The 23,379-nt window shown below is 37.8% G+C and overlaps 1 protein-coding gene across 1 annotated transcript in view; it reads right to left on the bottom strand.

Annotated features, from left to right (window-relative positions):
- The window catches only part of LOC107693264 (histone-lysine N-methyltransferase 2B-like), a 35,291-nt gene that overhangs the window by 8,551 nt on the left and 3,361 nt on the right, over positions 1–23,379 (bottom strand). Inside the window, exons 2-26 of the mRNA XM_016492571.1 lie at positions 19,509–19,575; positions 14,736–16,229; positions 14,268–14,455; positions 11,442–11,549; positions 11,205–11,361; positions 9,997–10,207; positions 9,788–9,840; positions 9,300–9,545; positions 9,079–9,173; positions 7,697–7,807; positions 6,993–7,106; positions 6,676–6,822; positions 6,431–6,523; positions 4,306–4,423; positions 2,680–2,867; positions 2,463–2,561; positions 2,074–2,181; positions 1,840–1,916; positions 1,650–1,750; positions 1,485–1,567; positions 1,270–1,404; positions 878–1,036; positions 662–779; positions 498–576; positions 47–207 (exon numbers count right to left, since the gene is read on the bottom strand). Of these exons, the coding sequence (XP_016348057.1) occupies positions 47–207; positions 498–576; positions 662–779; positions 878–1,036; positions 1,270–1,404; positions 1,485–1,567; positions 1,650–1,750; positions 1,840–1,916; positions 2,074–2,181; positions 2,463–2,561; positions 2,680–2,867; positions 4,306–4,423; positions 6,431–6,523; positions 6,676–6,822; positions 6,993–7,106; positions 7,697–7,807; positions 9,079–9,173; positions 9,300–9,545; positions 9,788–9,840; positions 9,997–10,207; positions 11,205–11,361; positions 11,442–11,549; positions 14,268–14,455; positions 14,736–16,229; positions 19,509–19,575 (4,510 nt within the window). The remainder of the gene's footprint in view (positions 1–46; positions 208–497; positions 577–661; positions 780–877; positions 1,037–1,269; positions 1,405–1,484; positions 1,568–1,649; positions 1,751–1,839; positions 1,917–2,073; positions 2,182–2,462; positions 2,562–2,679; positions 2,868–4,305; positions 4,424–6,430; positions 6,524–6,675; positions 6,823–6,992; positions 7,107–7,696; positions 7,808–9,078; positions 9,174–9,299; positions 9,546–9,787; positions 9,841–9,996; positions 10,208–11,204; positions 11,362–11,441; positions 11,550–14,267; positions 14,456–14,735; positions 16,230–19,508; positions 19,576–23,379) is intronic.

The raw sequence follows: 23,379 nt of genomic DNA, 5'->3' as shown, positions 1-23,379 counted from the left end.
TTTTTTAAATGCATGAATAAAGACAGTTATATATGCATACACACACCATTGTAAGCTTTTGGACCGTGTACAATTGTGTGATTTTCTCCCTGATCCACCATGGAGATAGGAGCTTTGCATCGTGTTGATGGTTGCACCTCTGTCACTTTACAAGTGTACCGGCATCGCCTGCGAGGGTCAACGGTGCTCCAATACCATCTAGAACATCTGAAACCACATCAAATTATGTGAACAAATATGGCTCCTCATAATTCATAATTAAATAGGAATTAAAATGTCATCTGAAACTGATGCTAGTGTATTGTTCACAGTTCTGCTAAATTGATTTTACCTTGATTTCAGAGGAACAAGATGCTTTTTTAAATTATTTCCTTGGACAATAAATATATTACAAAAAAAATGTAGATGACGCTTTCATAACTGATCAAAGACAACACCAAATTAATTAATTAATGATCAAGTGAAAGCTAAATGACTTTAAACTTCATATTACTCACTGGTAACCAACTGGATACAATTTTCCAGAATTTGCAGACAGCTCCGTCAGAACACCAAGTCTTTGTACATGTAGAGAACCTGCATGGATACATAATAAAACACGTTAAACTTTCTCTTATTTTTAATGCACCACCAGAGGAAAAAACATCACCTGTTTACTCACCGATCATAACATTTACAGACTCTGGCTCCAAGCCTGTTAGAAACTTCCTACGCAGACTAATTCCATCAAAATCTACGTAGACCCTTCTGAGAACTTCAAACCCATTGCCTTGTTCAATCTACAAAAAGAAAAGCTTGTTTACATTCTTCACATTTCAATTATACAGTAACTGTAAAACATATCAGTTTTCCTCTGAGTTTGCTCAAACATACACACCTTATTGTTTATGAGGTCACGATGTTTGTAACAGTACACTTTCTTATCACACTGGAAGACACAGTTGCTGGCACGAGCACACATGAAGTGGTAGTTACTCTGACACGAGGTAAGACAACAGCCCACAGTCGCCCCTGTCTGGCCACAACGCTCACAGCGCTGGCAAAAAAGGTACAATTAATACATTTATTTCACTAAAGCATATAATATTCTATTACTTAAGATTAAAAATGGTATAAAGACTGCACAATATAGAACCTCCTGGTTATTATGGCTATGGAACCCCTGAACTGGGCTTAAAATGTTTATTAATTTTATTTTGTTATTTTTCCTTTTACATTTTTGTTCAGTTTTTATCTAAATGACAATACTCTGCATCAGTTTATACCAACCATGAGGCGGCCCCTGGCGACGGCACTGTGGACATGCAGCAAAGCTCCTTTGACATCCCGCACCTCTGCCGACCACATGCAGCAGTTCACATGAGCCCAATCATTCTGTCCAATATACAGCAGCCTACCAGCATCCTACACATACAAAGACAATACAGCTCAAGCCGAACATGAGACTCATCTCTGAACACAGAACTGGTAAAGGCTTCACCTACATTCGGTTTGGCATCTCCATGTTGCTGGCAGAGGGAGCACTGTCTTTCATCCATGAAGAACTGAGAGTTCACATTCTGCAGATCTGTGGTTCATGAGAAACAAATTAACAAAAGAAACAAACAAGAGGATAGCATGAGCCATAAAGATAAAAAGACTGCACTTACCTTGAGATTTTGATTGAGGGTTTTCTGGCTCCTGCTCTTTGAGCCATTGTGCATAACTGTGCTCATCGCTGGGGGGAATTATGGCCTCAGGGAGCATACCGCTATGAAACAAAAGGGGCAAAATGAACCTTAACAACACAAACTTTGAATGCATGCAGCATATTAAAATAAGAAACATTAGGTTTCCTACCTTGGATATTCTTGCATATGACAGTTCCATGTTTTGGGGTCCTGACTGTTAAACCAGCTAAATACTTGTTCTACTAGCTGCAAAGACAACACAAAGACATTTAAAAGGAGCAAAATATGCACCAAGACGAACTACAGCCTGTAATTATCACTCATACAATATGCATTGCATTAAAATGCTCAATAATAGCTGAACATCAGCAGCTATTGCAGGCTTACAGGAAAAACAAACTACCTTTATATAATACAATTTGGCTTGACCAGTGGGCCTTTGCTCCTCTAGAAGATATTCTTTTCTCAGCCTTTCCGCCATCACTGGCACCACATCCTCGTGAAATGCTTTCTGAAAGACCAGGGTAAACTGCTTTTAGTTACTGTTTTATACACATAAAACAGTTTAACTGATGCCAAAACTCAACTCAACTGTGATTTCAGACTTAAATATATTAATAGACTGAGAAATTCAATAGTTCTCCAATAGCTTTGAATTGAATATAAACTATAGAGTATTAGAGTATTAAGGATATAGTAATGTTAGAATCATAGAATCATTCTCTGTTGTTCTGTTGTCATAACTAAATTAAATCAAGTCATAACTAGTTTCACATGTATAAGAGATCTCACCAGTGAAGTGTACAGGCCATTCTCCAGCTTCTGCTCTACAGGATGCAGACAACAGCCTGACCGCTCCTTTACAACCTCAAAATCTGGACACACCTCACACTGTTGAAATACACACATAAAGCACATTTGATTCACCAGGACACTGCAAAAGTATGAACAGATAAATTGTTTGGCTTCAAGGGAACACTGTTAGTAAACAGGCAGCTGAAAACTTTACCTGTGCACACATGAGGAGGTGGCTGATGGTCGGGGAACTCTTCAATCCATTCATGATCTTCTCCAGACCGCTCCTCAAAACGTCCTGAACAACGTCCTGCCAACCGCTGCGGAATCTCTTACTGCAGGGAGCACAGGAGAACACCAGACTCTTCCCCCGCAGACGACGCAGGATCTCATACAGATCATCTGAAAAAGTAAAAGGTAGGATGGAAATACAAGACAACGTACTATGTAGTGCTGGTCGGTATACCGGTTCATACCGAATACCGGTGTTTATTTTTGTTATGATATGAATTTTTAAAATACCGCAATACGTCGTATGTCGCTTAAGCTGGGCTCACACTACAGGAGTTTTAAAATCCTAACCGATTATGAAATCTGGTTGCAGCACACACATAAGGAGAATCTTTGCAGATTATCTTCTCTCAAATCTTAAACATGCACACACTACAAGATTTGAACATCATGGCGCATCACACACTACAAGATATTATTAAGATTATCATGCCAGAGGGAGAGCCTCACGTGATCGCCTCGTGACCAGGAGCATGTCTACGTGGTGGCCAGGGGTGGCACCGGCCCCCCCTGAAATCTGGCTGGCCACCCCAGGTGCCCCCCCCCCCACCAGATATCTTGCGATAGGCTTGTTTTTAGTAAATTTCTAACTGCATCTGGCAGTGGCGGATCCTGGCATGTAGGCAGCTGCCTAGGGCCGCTTTCTTATCTTCTTTATACTTAATTTTAGGCGGTTTCTATAGTGTGATCTTTGTTGTATCGGTGTATATATTAGGTAGATACTGTGGAAAATGAGTAATGGAACCATGTCAGATATTTCTGTATCGGTATCAAAATATAGATATTTATGATAACACTACCATGTAGATTGTTTCTCCAAACTTTGAATCCATAAATTACACTGAGCTCCCTCACTGTCTGATCAGCTCTCCACCTGCTGCAGCGGTGGCTTTTCCCGGTTCAGATATCAGGGCTATTATTGGTCCCTTTACGAAATCCAGCATAAATATGCGGATGTCATTCCCGAAACTTTGCAACGTGTGTGTGGCCGAAAAACAAAGTTATACATTTTAAATGGATTATTGCCTAAAGATCGCAAAGAGCGCTCCTTTTTACATATATTAATATATTATAATCATAATATATATAAATAAAATAGATAAAGTCTATAAATAACTAAACTACATAAAACAACAAAAATAATTACAAAAGGGTTTATTTGATTAAAATCTAAAACTAAATCTGGTCTCACTTCAATAATCTTTTCATAAGAATAAACTGAAAAGTGAAGACTCCTAGAAGAGTTCAAGACATCACAGTCCTATAGTGCCGTTCAAAAGTTTGGGATCAGTACGATTTTTTATGTTTTTTAAAGAAGTTTCTTTGCTGCATTTATTTGATCAAAAATACAGAAAAAAAGTAATTCTATGAAATATTACTGTAATTTAAACTAACAGCTTTCTATTTTAATATACTTTAAAATATAATTTATTCAGTTATGAGACACTGAAGACTAGAGTAATGGCTGATAAAATATATATAAAAAGAATTACGTTATTTAATTAATATAATATAAAAACAATCAGACAAGATTTTTGCATTGTCAAACCTTTGCTATGGAGTTTGCTACAGTCAGGGCAGAGCTCCAGCTCATGGTTCCAGGACGTGTCCGAGGACTTCCCAGGTGTCACACCACAGCTCTTACACCTAATACACAGCATACAAATCTACAAAGAAACAAAGCAAACTTTATCGATGGACCAATAACATACTAAAAAAACACTACAAAAACTTAATGTACTTACTATTTTCACTGTACATATAATTCAAACTGTTAAATCAAATAAACACGACGTTTATCAGTTACGCACTTTATTATTAGCACTTACAGTGGTACCTTCTAGAGCAGGCAATTTATCAACTAATACAGAAGGAAGGTTAGGATTCTGTCCAAACACTAATTGGTATGGACTGTAGCCATGAACATTCAACATACTGTTCTTAGCCATGAGGGCCCAGTCAAGGGCAGTGTGCCAGTCACATCCATTTTCTCGTTTGACCTTCAGGATGATCTCGGTGAGTGTTTGGTTATGTCTCTCGAGTAGTCCGTTGCTCCAGGGACTGTATCCAGCTGTTGTTCTTGTCTCGATGTTAAAGTTTTCAGCCATGTCTCTGATTTCTTGGTTGTTGAATTCCCCTCCATTATCACTGTACAGCTTCTGGGGGGCACCATGGACACTTATCCAAGTGTAAATGAAGGAGTTGACAATTTCAGATGACTTCTTTGTTTTCACAATGTTTCCAGTGCTGAAACGTGTAAAGTGGTCGATGATGTGAAGATACCATAATTAAGCATTTTGTCAGTCCTATTTTAGCTGGTAATTTCACATTTCTTGTGGAATATACCAAATTCCCACCTCCGAACCGAAATGGTCTGCAACTGCGAGTTTCTGTTTGCATCAACTGGTTCACTTGATCTTGAGTGAGGTAATCAATATAGTTTTCCAGCCATTTCTCTGCACACACAGTACGGGTACATGCAGTGTCAATAATCGCTGATCCTAATGATTCAGTCATGAATATCTCTGCATCTGACATGGAGGCCTTTGTAAACAATGTGATGTTACATTCCTCAATATTTGCATCTTCAGTTATTCTTACTTGTTCGGTTTTCTTGTGTGGACCGTCTTTAGCCCAATGAAATGTGCACTGGCAAATAGCACATCTGGATCTCTTACAGTATTTATCCAGTGGATTAGTCCCTGGTAATGGCTGCTTTGGTTGTCCACTTTGCAACGTTACGTTCCGATTTCCTCTTCCTTGTGGTCTTTGTTCGGTGAAAAATGCCACGTCCTGGTTCACTTGTATTGCGTTTGACGAGCCTGTCGTTTTTCCTCCGAAAATCCGTTTTAGAGCCGACTTCATGGATGAAAACTTCAACTCTGTGCAGGCCGTCAGTGCTAGCTGTCTGTTTTTTTCGTCGAGGCAGGCCGTGTCCAATAGCTTAAAAGCCAGCACAGCGTCAGGAAGCGTCATATTATACTTTTCATCCGATTGTATCGCTGTTCGAAATCAATTATGTAGTCTGCCATGGAAACCGAACTATTCTTCGTTATTCCATCAAAATAAGAATAGGCTTCATATGCGCAATCCTTTTCCTCTTTTAGGAACACATCGTCAAGCTTAGCCATCAGCGTTGCCATACCATTATCACTGTCTAAATCCTCCGCAGGTATTTCCATCGCCGTTTCACGGGCTCTCCCCTCAAGCCCCAAGGCAACAGCGAGGGCTTGTTTCTTTTTGTCGAGTTCGGTAACCCGCGTCCAGATATTAACTTCATTTTTCCAACACTCGTATGGCCTGGTTTCATCAAATTTTGGCGGAACTTTATAACTAGCTGCCATCCTTCAACCATCCTCTGCTACCATGTTAAATCAAATAAACACGACGTTTATCAGTTACGCACTTTATTACTTTCATCTCCTCCTCGCTCACATATGCAACACAGTTCAACACCGTTCCTCTACAACAATGCCCCCTTTTTACCCACGCGTTCACCTTTGAACCAGCGCATGCGCTAACCTCATTTTTAACCCGGAAGAACCTTCTTTCATGTGAACAGAGTAGGGAGGAAATAACATGTTAACACAAACGGAATTGTGTGACAAACTAGGAGAAAATTAAAACTATGATTTTTGTGGCATGTGGCACCCTGTGGGAGGGAAATAACTCACCCATGAGGTGTTCATTTTGACAGGTTTGGGATATGTGGGTCCTAAACAGGATGGATGGTAGCAGTACATGCATCTCTTGCACTGCAAAACTGGCTAAATGGGGAAGAACAGAACATCTGCTGTCAAATATATATACACTTGCATGGCTCTTTCGTTTACAATATATCTTTTTCTGCAAATAAAAAACTGTAGGTCTGCTTCCATAACTATTCTATATTAGTTCTAAATTTAAAAGTGTAAAGCACCTTTGCTTGCTTGCTCTTGCGGCCACAAACATGGCAGAACTTGCAGCGTCGGCAGCACCAGTTCTCCTTGTTCTCCTCCTTTGGACGGTCGTCCGGTGGCAGACAGAAATGGTGAAAAGGCTCACAGCACATCTGACAGTAGATCATCTGGGAAAGGGAACAATTAATCTCAAAATTAAATAAGGATCAACTTTTGTTCTTCAGCATAAAATGAAAATGGACATGACCACTGTCATGCTGTAGTACTGTGTTATGACAAAAATAGTGTGGGTGATGCTTCAGAGGTATTGAGTGATGTAATGAGAGCTGGATCTTACATCATGCTGGCCTTTGCTGGCACAGAGCAGACACACAAACTGGGGCATGATGGGGACTGAAGTGAGAATACTCAATCCTCCCATCAACCACACATTCTGGATGTGACAGTCTTCCTGCATAAAGTAACAAAAACATTTTGTTAAAATAACAATAAAAAAATAAAAGAGAGAAAAAAGTGTGATAGTCAAGTTTTTTTGGGAATTATACATATATTCTGACATGTAATTTTTCTTCAGAAAACAAGATTCATGAAACGAAAAAAGGGTTATGAAAAAGCCACTAAATTTTATCACATAAAACTATTATTTTTTGTTTACAATTGTATGTATGTGTGTGTGTGTGTGTATATATATATATATATAAATAGACAGATATATAGCCTTAGCTAATGCGGTTTATTCACTTTTTTTTTATTGTAATACTACACAATATTACGGTTTTACTATATTTGTTTATCAAATAATTACAGCCTTGGTGAGCATAAGAGACTTCTTTCAAAAACAATTAAAATTATTACAAAATAAAATCTTTAAAAAATTAAAAATCTTAATCATTCCAAACTTTTAATGGCTAATAAGGTCCTAATTGAATTATATTCATTCAAACTTCATGCGTTTTGGATGAATAATCTATACTTAACCACAACACCCAAAAAAATAAGCTTCTGGTTTTATAGAACACTCATTGAAATCTCAGTGCTGACCTTGAAGTCCACACGAATCTTGTTCATTGTCCCCTGTGACAGCTTGCCCCTCTGGGTGCAGCCATTGACCTGTGGAGTCAGAACACTGGACGGAGTGTGCTCCACCGAAGTCTGAGAATGAGTAAGAGAGGAGCAATGAGTAATAGCTTGCTCCTCTTCCACCACTTCACACATCACTTTCTGTGAGTGTGTGCTGTCGCATTCAGTAAGCGGGATTGCTAATCCCAAATGGGCCGCTTGCACAACACTGGCTGGAAGCCTCTCCAGCCGCAACTGCAGCCTGCGCCCATGCTTGAGGGAGGGACTTCCTGTGGGGGTGAAGGGATGGTGGGTTGGTGCTGGTGGGTCCGAGGATGATGATGGTTCAAGTGGCTCCTGTGTGAATGTCAAAAAAACCAAAAGAATAGGGGGTATATGGAGGGGAGCAGCATTATAGTGGGACCACAACACAAGCAGGAAAAAGTTTTGATAAAAAGTGGGCAAAGGAAAACCAAAACAGAGCATGAGAAGAAATGAGAAGGCAGACAGCAGAGGGAAGCATCACCATCAAAACTGTAGATGTTCAGAACAACAAAGGCAAGAGTAATACTAGTCCAACAATGTCCTAACCAGGCAGAACGCTATGAGCAAGTAGTTCTTTGATGTCTACATTTTTGTCCTAACCAGTGGCATCCACAAAACAAAACAATATGTGCATATTTACATTTCAATTATTCTCGCTAAGGTAAATAAAGAAATTACTTAATGCTAGAAACTTTATGTAACACCTGATTAGAACAAATGGTTATACTGTAGTTGTGGAAAGACAGGAAGAACCGCTTCTAGGAACAGGGTAAAAAGCCTTTTTTTTTTTTTTTAAACAGAGAAAGACATGAGATGAATCAGGTTTGTTACCAAATGAAGAAGTTAAAGAGGATGACATTTCAGAGATGATTCAGGAATTGGATTAGTTGGGGGGGATTAAAGGAATGAAGAATTAAAACAGTATCATTTTCATCATAAAACAGTAATTAGTTAGTTAGTTATCAAGTTAGTTAGTTGTCATTTTCAAATCCTGTAAAAAATAAACAATACTGTCAAATATGTGATTTGATTTTACAGTGAAATACTACAATTACAACATATTATAATATTATTATTTTTCATTTGTATATTATTTATTTTTTTATTCATATTTTTATTATTACAACATTTGTGGACAAATTGTACAGCCCTACAAACAACCCCAGCAAATGTGGAGCTTAAAAAATTGATTGGACTTTTTTCCCCCAAACTGATGCATTCCTTGACCAAATATATCGGTTGATTATTGATTATAGCTTGATTAACTGTCAGACATTTTTCCATTTTGAGATCATCAAAATCGAGACGAGTTACCATACCTTATCATTTCTGCGTTGGGCCCAAAAAGCTCTGTAAAGCCCTTGCCGTTTCTGCTTTGTTGCCACTTCTTGAGCAGTTACAGAAGTAGCCACTTCTGGAAAGTAGTTCAAAGTATTGGTTTGGCCAATGTACATGATCAAGCCAACATATCTCAACTCCAAGACAAAGAAAGAGCTGTCCAATGAATATATCATTTTAAGTGTTGATATAAAATTCATACCACTTGATTGAGTCTTTTGGGTCCCGCTGGCCTTTGTCTTTTCAGAGCTGACACTCTGTGTCTCTGTGTCAGAGGAGTCGTACCCCAGCAGTTTTCTGTAGGACTGAGGAGTGACTTGTCGTCTGGGCTGCCTCCTAGTGGGGCTGAACTGGGCCTGGCCTGTTCCATCATCTCCCCCTTCCTCCTCGTTTTCTTCACTGCTGTTCATGCCAGCGGCCACTGATGGCCGGCGCCGCTTCATCTGGACTGCGTCAAAGAGAGGTGGTCAAATAAAATGAACAAATCTGCACGCATAACCAAAAGGCAAGGCAACTTCGTCTGCTTATGTTGGTGGGTACCAGTAGTTTTAACTGCAATATTTGAAATCACATACATTTGATTCACTTTATTTATATATTTTGTTCAAATTTTGCATTCCCAAGTAACTGAGAGGTTGATAATGAATTGCTAAAAAAATAATTTTAATTTTAAATAGGCAAGTAGAGTACCTTTGTTAAATCGTCCCATTTTGTTCCGCTCAATCAGCACACACTTCTTTAGGCTGTTAAAAAATTAGAAAAACAAGTCCAAAATAGGATCAAATACTGAAAACACATTTAAAAAAGGGAAAAAAGTAATGTATGATGTGACCCCTTTAAAAGCTGGGAAAGGTTTACTCCATTGGCTACCATGTAATTGACACTATTCGTTCACTTACACACAGCTCTGCCGTTTCTTGTTGGGTCCTCCAAATTTGGGCTTGTCCAGACAGAACACACACCTCCCGCAGTCCACCAGCCGATTGCAGCCCTTGCAGCGCATGCAGCGTTTTAGCCGACAGCCAAAGGCTGTGCTTTCGTACCTGCGTCTAATTGTCAGCTTCGGCTCAACAGATTCTTCACTCTCAGCTTCTGAGTGAGATGCAACATCTTGAAGAGCCAGAAGGGGCAGATGGAAGAGGGAGAGAGAGGCAAAAGAAAGCATCTAACATAAGAAGAATAAGGGCATTTTGGGCATGTCAAAAGTTGGGTTTAGAAAGAAATAAAGTGAACACTGCCTTCTAGACATTACCTAGATACAATACCACAAGTTGGCATTTCACAATTATTATTAGATAATAATTGTGCAGTTTAAATTGCAATCACATGTTGCCAATTAATTTTTCAATTAAGGGAAAAAGATATATCCAAAAATGTGGATTTTTGTGTTTTTACTTTTATGTTTTTGTGCAGTAGTGCATTATGTGAGCTCTCCAAACAACCTCCAAACAATGCAGTTTGCATGTATTGTGCATTATGAATGCAACACACTCCAGGATAATTTTATTTTCACATTTACTTAATTACAAAACCTTTGGCCATTACATGCTAGCATATTAAAAAATGATGAGAACATTGCTGCTTCACAAAATATCAAGTTAAAGTTAAGAGTTTAATGCAGAATTACATTATTATTGCATGCAATTATACTAAATGAAATTACTAATAATAGTAATAATACTAAACATACTATGCATGTGGGCAATAATAATAATGCAATATTGGAAAGTGGTCCAAAAAGAGAGATATTTTAGGAATTATACATTAAATAAAAAATATATATATTTTTAGATTTTAGAATATTTTTATTTGGAATATTATAAATATTTATAATAGAATATCTGTATTTACAACACTTTGCATTTGTTATATTTATCATTAAATATATTTTTTAAATCATTCTACCCTCTCTACAATTTGTTTACAAAGCCTTAAAGGAAATCATACATTTTATGCTTCCAAGCCCAGCGTGAACACATATTACAATAACACTGTAACTAACATGAACAAAATATACAATTTCCAGGTCAAAAGAGCCCAGATGTCTCCGTGAGCAACTGTCACTTATAATGGATGCGGACAGAATGAGGAAAGGAGAGGAGTGTACCCTCTTCGGCAGGTGAAGCAGTGATCCCCTCTCTCTCATGCAGAGGAAGGGCGCTGAGCCTTGGAATGTCGTCGGGAACCATGGCACGTGGTTGTCCCAGTGCCACCGCTGCTGCTCGACACACATGCTTTATACGCGGACCACCGATCAATTGCTCCTACAGAGTTAAAAGGGCATAACGGTAACTCACGATCCAACTAAAAAAGCTGCAGAGCAATATTTTGTATTGAAGCATACCTGTGGAGCACCCTCTGGGTTAGCTGGGACTACTCTCTTCCCCCTCTTTCTGCCTATCTGCATGACTGCTGCGGATCTATCTCTTACTCTCACAGAGTTAGACAGAAGCTGCAGAGCATAAACACCATCGTAAGTATAATTATACAGAGTACTGTGGCATTCACAAAGATAAAAAAAGACTTAATATGTTTATCAGTGTCGGTAAAACTTTTTTTAAGGTGTCCTTGTTACACGTTACATGTACTTACTATTATAATAACAATTAATTATGCATAATTACATGCAAGTAACCCTAAACCAAACCCTAATCCTAAACGTATAGTAAGTACTAAGTACTAAGATGTGCGCGACAACTAATTTGACTGTCGTTTAAACGGAAGTTTTGTATCCGACCCTAGTACTGAGCCTTGAGGTACTCCATACTAGGGATGTGTGCTACGACTAATTTGACAGTCGTTTAAATGGAAGTTTTGTACCCGACTAGTCGACTAGTCTAAAAGCAAGAAATCCCCAAAAGATGGTAAGAAAAAAAAAACCTTTGTGTGTGTATATAATAGCCTACATTTGAAATACTTAATCTATGAATCACATTGTCAAATCCCTCAATGAATCCCGCTAAAAATAGGTCACAATTATGCCGTACGCTTGCCTCGCGTTATCATCATTTAATTTTAGGCGGTCGTTAAAAAGAAAAAAGAAAAAAAGAAGAGCACAAACTCAACGTCAGCCAATGCTTATTTATTCAAATCAGCTGGGGAAATGCAGAACAATGGAAAATCAATCAATAGCCTGACAGAAATCTTCATATAACGTTAGCCAACATATTAAAACACAAGTCAAAAACAATAGGAAATTTTATCAAGGAATAGCATTAAAACAGCTTTTAAAAACATACTTCATCATGTAGGCTATATCATCTAAAAACAAATTCTTCTCCTTAGCCCAGGTAAGACGCCTCTGATGTTGTCTGTGGTTCAGGAGTGGCTTAACAAGATATATATATATATATTAGGGATGTGCGCTACGACTAATTTGATGTCGTTTAAACGGAAGTTTTGTATCCGACTAGTCTAAACGCAAGAAACCCCTAAAAGATAGTAAGAAAAGAAACTGCATGTGTGTGTATATAATAGCCTACATTTGAAATACTTAATCTATGAATCACACCGTCAAATCCCTCAATGAATTCCGCTAAAAATAGGTCACAATTATGCCGTACGCTTGCCCCGCGTTATCATCGTTTAATTTTAGTCAGTTGTTAAAAAGAAAAAAAAAGAAGAGCACACACTCAACGTCTGCCAATGCTTATTTATTAAAATCAGCTGGGGAAATGCAGAACAATGGAAAATCAATCAATAGCCTGACAGAATTCTTTATCTTCATATAACGTTAGCCAACATATTAAAACACAAGTCAAAAACAATAGGAAATTTTATCAAGGAATAGCATTAAAACAGCTTTTAAAAACATATTCATCATGTAGGCTATATCATCTAAAAACAAAACGAACAAAAAGAAAAACAGGACCTGAGGCGGCCTTCTAATTCAAAATAATCCCACACCTTGCTCGTCTTTCGCGTGGACATTTTTGAGCTCGCCACAACTGACATGAAGAAAACTCATTTTATTATTTTTCAAATGCTTTATTTTATCTTGTTATTTAAAATGTTTTAAATGTAACAATGGTAATTTGATGGTAACATAAAATTATGGTAATTTGAATGATAAATATGTTTTTTTTTTTTCTTTTCTTTTTCTGTCATGTAATCGACTATTGTTTTCAGTGTCGACTAGGAGGAGCTGTACCGTTTAGTCGACTAGACAAAACACATGCATAACAGGTTTAGGACTGCTATGGACAGCTGAATCCCCAAGCTTTTGATATTCTTCATATTCTGTGCTGTCTTTATTTTGCCACAGTAACAGAAATTAACTTTTTAAATTTTTCCCTATTATGGGCTTTTTTTTTCTGTCGTGTAATCGACTATTGTTTTCAGTGTCGACTAGTAGGAGCTGTACAGTTTAGTCGACTAGACCTGCACACCCCTAGTAAGTACATATAGTTAATTAATATTATTCAGCACTTAAATGTATAATTACACTGTAACAAGGACACCTTAAAATAAAGTGTTATTTAGAAGAAAATATTTTTTTTTCTTCACACTAAGATATCAAGAACAACAAAAAATAAAGTTTGGAGTAAACAAACATTTTTTTTTTAATGTTTTCAAAACAAGTCTTTTATGCTCACCAACGCTGATCAATAATATATTTTTTAAAGATGACTTTTTACAGTAATATTGTAACATATTATTACAATTTAAACATTTTCTATTTGAATATATTTTAGAATTACATTTTTTTCCTATGATGACACTTTGTTAGCCGAATTTTCAGCATAATTACTCCAGTCCTTAGTGTCATATGATCTGTCAGAAATCATTTTAATATGCTGATCTGGTGCTCAGGAAACATGTTTTTATTATTCTCAATGTTGAAAACAGTTCTGCTACTTAATATTTTTGTGGAAACTGTGATACATTTTCGTCAGGATTCTTTGATGAACAGCATTTGACAGAAAAATCCTTTTTAACATTCTAAATGTTTTTACTATCACTTTTGATCAATTTTATGCACCTTTGCTGAATAAAATAACAATTTTAATTTAATAAAAAGAAATTGCACTGACACCAAACTTTTGAATGCCCCTCAAATGAGTCTTTGAAAACAAAAACACTCAGTTCACCCATCTTATGAATATTGTCAGAACTTGTCAAATACATAGCGACTTGTACAAATGCAACAAAGCACTGTTTGAATTCTGACCTGAGCTGATTTGAGCTGTTTCTGTTGGTCGATTTTAATCAGTTGGACTCTTGCTCTCTTCAGCAGGTGGAACATCCTCTTATTGGCCCCGGAAATACTCATTCTCTGGGTGTTTCCACCTTGCTCCACCATCATCTGGGCACTTTGTGCAGTCGTTTCAGTGGTGCCTTCAAGGCTGGTAGTCTCTACTGAAGGAATAAATTACCCCAGGATTAGGAGGAAGAGAAAAGAACAGACCAAAACATATGGAGAGGTTTTGTTGTTGTTGTTCGCTTTATTAGCATAATAACATTGACTTCATCTTTAATCTTGTTATATTAATTATTGCATTTGCATGTAAAGTACTTATTGTCATTTTTTTTTTTACTGTAAAGCACTTTTAGGTGCATTCCTTGCATAAAAGGTAGTCTACAAATAATTTAGTATTATTAGTGGCATAATACTCAAACATGACAGAAAAAGCCCTACCGTTCTCCTTAGCAGGGCCTTCTGCCAAAGATGCAAGCGGCATCTGATCAGAGAGTCCCCCAACATGTATGGTTACTTTTGGCACCACTCCTGGAGAATACATGTCCTGCAATTTGAGATCAGACTTTCTTCCTCCCACATCAAGGGTCCCTCCCTCAGAACCGTCCTCTGTTAGTTTGGAGCTTGCACTGGCAATTCTCTCCATCCTTCGTTTTGTCAGGCATGCTGTGAGCTTCTTCAATTTCCAGTATATCTTATAGTGGTCAGCAGATTGGCCAGGTCTCCTACCCCTCCTGCGAGGACCACCAGACAGCCTAGAGGAACTCAAAATGGGTTTGACGCCCTGAGATCGCACCTTTTCCGAAACACCTTTTTCATCGTTGTTTAGGATCAGCGGTTCTTGTGCGGTCTTCGGCTTGCTTCCGGAATGAAGGGTTTGGAGCTCAATATTCGGTTTCCCGAGATCTGTTGGGATCTCAGTAAGAGCTGGTTTCTTTGGGGAACCTCGTTCTGGAAGCGCAGACATGCGCTCATCATCCATGAACCTCTTCGGGACCTTGATGACCCGAGAAGATCGAGCACTAACAATTGGTCTAGTGGAGTGTTTAGGCTGTTCAGCTTGGCTTGCAGGCTTGGATCTCTCAATCTCTCCAACTGCCTGTTCCTGTCCTTCCACCGGTTGCAGCACATGTGTGGAGTCTGTCTCTAGAGCAAGTCGCTGTCTCTTTCTTGGCATGCTAGAGGCCTGTCCTTGACTGTGAGGTACTTTGTGGCACTCCTCCTGTTGCAGTAACTTTCTTCGTTGCCTTACAAAAGGCTTCTTTTGGGAAGAACTCAAACTATCACTAAAAGAAGGTCCTGCATCTCCACCAAGAGATTCTAGAGGCTCCTTGTTTGTGTCTGTACTTCTGCCCCTTCTCTGTTTGGCCATTGGTTTTGAGGATACAGCAACTGCCTGATCACTAGCAGCCATTCCCTCTGTCTTTTTCCTGTGGGTCTTAGCATATTCTGTTGAAGCTCTTTGGTTTTGGGTGTCTCTAACTCTGGAGGCTCGCTCTTTACCTTTAACCAGTGTTAAACTCCACACTAATTTGCCCTGCCTCGTCCGTCTGTCTACTGCACTGGAACCACGCTTCTTTGACCTTCCAGTGATCTCCTCCTCTTCAAAAGCCCCATCAATATTTTCATAATTTTCTGTCTTTGAGGAGACCCATGTTCCCTCTTTCTGGTTCCTGAGTACCCTGTCATTTCTCTTACTTGAGCTGCCCTGTTTCAAATGTTCATCTTTATCCACAGATGGCCTTTGTGACTGTTCCGTTACTTTTTTGGTCACCTTCTTGGCTGCCAATTTAATAACCATTTTGGGCCTCACAGATTTTTGATCAGTTCTGGAAAATCTTTTGCCTTTCATGTCAGGTTTTTTCAATAGTGATGATTTTAGATTTGGTGCCAAAGGTGGCTTCACCTGTGAGGATGCCAGTTTAAGGGGTCTGCCTTTAGAAAAGAGATAGACAAAAATCTATTAAAACATTTTATTTTTAATAAACACAATAAAAGAGGCAAGAGAGCATAAACCATATAATTAATCATGGCAGTCTTTTAAAAAATTTTTTTTACTGAATTATTCTCAATTAGGGGATGCATCGATATCAAACTTTTGGCGAATAATGATAAATAGCTAATTATTTTGATATTTAGATATTTCAATTAAAATTCTAAACTCTTTTGTTAAAATGTTATTGTTAGTGGTTAAACGGATCATTGTTGATCCGTGATCCGTACGGACCAAGCTCCACAGTTCGGCACGCACGTGATCCGCGGATTAATTGCAAAATTTAACCATAATAGAGTGTAAGTTTATCATTTGTTCGTATTTACACAAGCAAGCAAATTTTAAACAATTCCAGAGAAAAAAGGCGAAAGGGAACTCGATTCGTCACTCGCGCGCTGTTCTCCACGCGCACAGCCGCACACACCAAGCGCGCACACGTACTTCAGACGGTGCACAAACACCGAACTGAATCCTCTTCTGAATCCTCTGAACAGACACATACACATAAAATTATGACAAAATACCCATCTCGACAATCATTCAATTAAACGCAGTCAGTTATGTCTCAAGTGAATGAAAACAGCTGAGAAAGAAATCGGATGTGATGTGTATCATTATATCGGATCCGTGCATCAGGTTTTAAAGGGTCAGCGGCCTATAAATACTGCTGCTGTCATTAACGATCATCAAACAACAAAACAGCTGTGATAAAAATCTATTATTTAATTTATACAGTGAATACTATGCAGTGTTATTTCCCCTAATTATTACATATCTGTATTTGAATACTACCAACCTAATTTTATTTGTAACATATTCTGTTGTATTTATCTATGCTTGTAATTTGTGTATTTGTTCTTATTTTTACTGGCTGTTCTCTTGTCTCTTTAGTCATGTTTAAACTTTCTTAGTTAATCTAGTAGTATTTGCTGTGGTATCAAAGAAGTACTTCGCTCTAAGTAATAAATCGAATGCAACTTAAATTGAAATATTTTTCTTTTCTTGCTGATCCGAAAAATGATCCAATCCGTGGGTCAAAAACTGTAATGTGATCCGAACCGTGAGATTTGTGATCCGTTGAACCACTATAATATACACAAAGAATATCTAATAAATGGAAAGCAAGTTAAATTGAAATATTTTTCTTTTCTTGCTGATCCGTAAAATGATCCGATCCGTAGGTCAAAAACCGTAACGTGATCCGAGCCGTGAGATTTGTGATCCGTTGAACCACTAGTTATTGTATATTTATAAACAGCTGAAACTAGAATTAAGGCATAACACCATGTATGAAAAGATACATTTTCATTTTAAAATCTGTAAAGATCATAATTAATAATGTTATTTAAAATAATACTGTTACTAAAGATAAACATTAGGTGTAGGTAATCTTAATGTAAACACATGCATAAATTAATGCACAATTATATAGCCAATCAGCCGATAAACATCCAACATCAACCAATAAATAAGGAAAAACACAAATATCAGAGAATAACTAACATTGTGTACTAGGGATGCTCCGATCAGGATTTTTGCAGCCGATACCGAGTACCGATTTCTTGTCATGGTGATCGGCCGATACCGATGCCGATTCTGATGCTTCAAGCTTTATATAGATGGTTTCAATGGGCGCACGCGCCTGGCCCGAAGTTAACTTCCAGTCTGGCTATGGCGCTGGGGGGGCTGAAACCCACCTAAAAAGGGTTTAGAACCACCCCTGGTATAGCGTGCGTAATTATACTGAAACATAAATATATAACCAGTTTACCTGATTCAATGTGATGGCTGAGCCTGTTTCTGAGATAACATGCCAATCCGTGGTTGGATTTCCGACATGGCTAATCGTAAATCATTTTACTGTCAATAAGCTTGACCAGGGTTGCCAGGTTTTCACAACAAAACCCGCCTAATTGCTACTCAAAACTAGCCCAAACTACAAAACACGGCAAGTATTAAAGTAGCCCAATTCAGCGGGAAAACTGCGGACTTGGCAACACTGAGCGTGACTGATACTCGAGCCAACTCTGCTCTAACTTTCGACTAGCAGTGGGAGTCAGATTGCCCCCTAGTGGATGGCTAAAGATTTGTTAACTCATTCATAAATTCTCAAGGGAACGTCTCTGAATTAACTGATGCTCGCACCCCCCTTGACAGGCGCCCCACAGGTTGAAAACCCCTGATATAGACGGTTTCATCGGGCCTTCCCGATGAAACGGTGACATTCCAGATAAAGTTTGAAAGGAGTAAAGCCTGTGTTAATGCTATTGAGTAGGCTAATATGGCCAAAGAAGATATTTTGTTTTATAAATAAACGTTCATTTAAAAGCAGCCCACGATCAGCGATACGGCTCAGACGAGGTTTTGTTCCGTCCTCCATGCTGTGCCAACTCACAAAAGAGAGAAACATGCCGCGGCTGCATAAACACAAGCACTGACTAGAGCGGCCGCGATCAGCTCCGGTTCCCGTGGAGACGTAACGCGCCGCAGACTTGTGCAGTGAGGCGCAGATCAGCTCTAACATCACTGAATCTGCTGTTAAAAATGAACCATCCATTCATCATCATGCAAAACATACACGACAAATAGTGAATTTTTCATTGTTTCTCGAAATGTCATAGCATTTCCACACCGGCGATGACATGACTGTGGCTTAAAATCATTTACGTCCCCGCGCATCATGTACGTGGTCAGGCGTTGACGGCATCAAATTGCCATCGGTTCGTGAGATCGGCCAAATAGTGAGTACCGATCGAGTCATGAAATGTGATTATCGGCCGATCGATCGGAGCATCCCTATTGTGTACTATAAAAATAGTGATGACTGTCTGAGCAAGTCCCACTAAATAAACCGTAAAAGTCAGAATACAAGAAAAACACTTTTCTTTAGTGGATACATTTTGGCTTGAATGACCAAGTTTAATATAAAAAAACAGCACATAGGACAGCTGAGACCAAATTACTGTTATAGTTTACACCATTGGTTTCAAACTCAATTCCTGGAGGGCCACAGTTCTACACAGTTTAGCTCCAACCCTAATCAAACGCACCTGATCCAGCTAAGCAAGCTCTTCAGGATCACTAGAAACTTCCAAGCAGGTGTGAGTTGGAGCTGGTTGGAGCTAAACTCTGCAGAGCTGTGGCCCTCCAGGAATTGAGTTTGAGACCACTGGTTTACACCATCAAAATACTTAAGACATGGAAACAACTGAAACACTCACTTGATGAGCCTTGTCCAGAACTCGTGGACCATTGACCATCCACTCTAAAGCCTGTGAAGTCTCCCTCCTGAGAAAGAACGATAGATAAAATATAACACCACAAAACTACATGTAGACCGTTAGTGTATTTTATTAATTTAAAATCAAATTCATTTAAAATATGTAGGAACAGGACATTTAGATTATTTACACAGTTTTCTCTTTCTCTGCACTGGCTAATCCAATAGTAGTTCAATGAATGTTTGCAGTCCATTTATATTACTCACTGCTGAGTACAATGACAGATGGCAGGACTACAAAACCCCTGCTTGACTGATAACACTGGAATTATACAGAACAAATAACAAAACAAAGGCATCAGTTTCCATGAGTATTTGATTATTATAGGCCAGGCTTCACATACAACAACATAATATGTAACATGGGATCCCTGCTTCATTTCTCTAAAAGACTGAGTGGTGAGAAATGCTGACACAGAAGAGAACAATACACACATCACAGTACTAAATTAATATAGTAACCTTCTATAACACAATGCATTACTTTTACAGTTCAGCACACTGCACAAGTACTTATTTTTCTCAGTACATTCATAGGTGTAAGCATAGGTGTGAACATTAACTATTAAAAATCTGCTATTTAAATAAATGTGAAATGAGATACAGTCATTCATGAAGTTTGACAACAACTCTGATATACAGTTATTATATTGACTAGGGAAGTAACGATTAACTGCGAGCTGGTTGAAAATCGATTCAAATATGTGGTGATTCAAATCAGTTGAGATGCTAAACAAATCGCGATTCAATTAGGGGTAGGAGTTTATATGAATGTATGTCTGAGGGGAACTTACTGTCTTTAGAAAAGTTTAGCTGGTATTTTTTCTTTTCATCTTGCTTCTCTATAATGTTCTGATACAAGTTCATAAGTGCAGCGCTGCTTTGTTTACAGCGGAAACCAAGGAAATGCTTTAAGCGCCACCTGCTGGCAGAGAGTGAATCTGCGTCTCATTCAGCTCGTCTGCTGTTTCATGCAGATATTTTTTATGTATAGTTTCACAAAACTGAAGCCAAAATATTCTGTTTTTGCTTCAAATTTCGAAATTATAGAATCTAATTTAGATTAAAAAACTGCTCATGTTGCATGTATGCAGCATCTTTGTTTGGATCATGATTAAAATGCAGTGGTTGCCTCTCATTTTAAATGGAAAGAGCACAGACAAAGCCGTAGTTTGTTTATATGAAGAGATTTCTTTATTTGTGTTACTTATTTATTTGATTTGGGGCTTGTTTTAAAATTTCAATTTAGTTTTGTTATTTACATTTACATTATATTTAAATTTTGGCATTTTGCAGATGCTTTTATCCAAAGCGACTTACAAATGAGGACAATAGAAGCAATCAAAACCAACAAAAGAGCAATAATATGCAAGTGCTATATTAGTATATTATAGTGTTATATTTAAATTTCACAAAGAAATGTGCAGCATTTTGTCCAAGCAATAATAAAAGGACACATTCAATTTATAATTTGTCTTAAATCTCATTTTGTTAAAAAAAATCGTGAAATCAAAATCGTGAATCAAATCGAATTGCGAGTTGAGTGAATCGTTACATCCCTAATATTGACCTATGAAAATTTTAGCTGTTAAAGGCAGGTGAAATGAGAAACGTTTACCACTTTTAAGGTCATTAATGCTTTTTGCATTATTTAATTAAATTAATAATTCTATAAAGGCGGCGGCCAGTAACAGCATTTTATTTATTTGCAAAGACAATTTCATTTGCATATGACCAGTGTTAATTCAGGATCCACCATTAAAGTGATACAAAATAATTCATGCTGAAATGATCTATGAAGGTCAGTGCGAAATGATCACAGAGAGTGCTACGAATAAACCTCAGCACTCATGTCTAATGCAAGGATTTTTCAGAAACGTGCAGAGCTGGAGGTGCTACACTTAGTCAGGAATCTGAACACTAAAAAGGTATTGTTGCTGCAAAACTTTTCAAATTCATTGAAAAGATGTCAATAGTCCATAAATGACCAATAAATATGCACTAAGAAAGAGGTTTTGAGTTTTGAAAGTTACAGCTTTATCATAATAAAATTAACTCAGAACTCAAAAGCTGCTTTTGAAAAAAGCACTGAAAACAAACTGAAAAACTGAAAATAACAGGCAAATCTCAAAACAAACTATTTTAAAATTTATAGCTTAATTTTACAAAAGATTTTACCAAAGCACCCAAGTGCAACAGAGCATTAACTAGTAAGTAGTAACAACTTAATAACATCAGCAAATTTAGCAATACTGTAAAGAGTAGGATATTTCCAAAATACAACACAAATTAAAAACTAAATATTTTAAGTCTTCTAATCTATCAGTCTTTTTCAAACACCTCAGGAAAAAAAATGCCCACACTTGGAAACATCAATACATGTCAGCATCACCTGCCATAAACCAATCAATGCTACTTACAACTGCTCATGGGTCAAAATGATTCAGACTTCCGAAATCAAGTCCAGTTTTTCATATCCACATAAATTGCAAATGTCCTTTTATGTTATGTAAGGATGATGCTGGAAAGTCCTCTGATTGCAGATAGCTCAGAATTTCAAAGCACAGATTCGGATTGCATCAGTGTACAAGGTGTGATGTCAAAGCTTAACATGAGCTCTGTGCTGGTTCAGCTTTGAATCAGACTGCATTCAAGCTTTCAGTGCATTTGTTTCACTGTATTAGCTAAGGGAATTTCTGAAAAAGTACCCTCTAATATAGAAAATATATTTAGCAAGGATGGTACTTATTACCAAAAAAAGGACACAATCTGTTGTACTAAGTGTTCTACATGCCTTCTACCCTCTAATTGGTATTTCATACATTTTTAGTAAAGGGTATTTTAGTATAATACTAAAAATGTCTACCTTCAGTTAATGATACACATGTATGGTTGCTTAGATTTTTTTATATAGTTAATAATAGGGATGCACAAAATTATCGGACTGATATCGGAATCGGCCGATAATGGTTTGAAATGTACATATAGGCATCGGCCCGATATGAAAAATTATGCCGAAATGTCTTGCTAATAAGAGGAATACATTAACTCACATGTGCTCAGGGTGTGCTAGCGATTAGATCACGTCAGCAGTGTGGCTCATTCTTGAAGCAAAGTTTTGCCTGAATGATGATTAGATTCACTGTTGTAGGATCGCTGCATTTAAACTGAGAAAGCACGTAGAGAATGATGCGTTCGGTGTATGATAGAGTAAACAGTAATAGCACGTGCAGCGGCAGCAGCCTCCCCCGGGTGCTAATGTCCGTTCGGTAAGGAGTTTTAATTCCGTAGGGGGCGCTGTTGGCCTACTTTTAATAAAATGAAAGTAAAATACACAAATAACATTTAGACTGTGTTTCTGATTAAATAAAGCAGTAATTGATGTCATAAAATCATGAGTATGTTTTGATTTAAAGTAGTGGTCGACCGATATATCGCCAAGGCCGATATTTGGCATTTTTCAAATATTGGCATCGGCCAATACGTTTTTCTGTTTGGCCGATTTGTTAGAGGCTGGACTTTTATTTTGATGGCGCTGAGAACGGCAGCGCCTGAGCGCACACCGCTCACATTCTCCCTCTTGTTCGCTGTCGTCGTTCAGTTCTGTCTAATATGGATAGAAGTCTATCTAATGATCAGATAGAACTGTTAAACAAAGGAATTAAAATGTATACAAAAAAGTATTATAACGATTGCTTTATTATTAGTAATAGAAAGGCAAACATTATAATACTTTCTCATTTGCCATCAGCATTCAGCAAATACGCATTTATATCATTTAAACAAATCTTTGAATGACTAATGAACATTTA

The sequence above is a fragment of the Sinocyclocheilus anshuiensis genome, unplaced genomic scaffold, assembly GCF_001515605.1.
Source record: "Sinocyclocheilus anshuiensis isolate Anshui unplaced genomic scaffold, SAMN03320099.WGS_v1.1 scaffold566, whole genome shotgun sequence".
NCBI classification, from domain to species: domain Eukaryota; kingdom Metazoa; phylum Chordata; class Actinopteri; order Cypriniformes; family Cyprinidae; genus Sinocyclocheilus; species Sinocyclocheilus anshuiensis.
The sequence above is the reverse complement of the archived record's forward strand: the minus strand, read 5'-3'. Positions and strand labels throughout refer to the sequence as shown.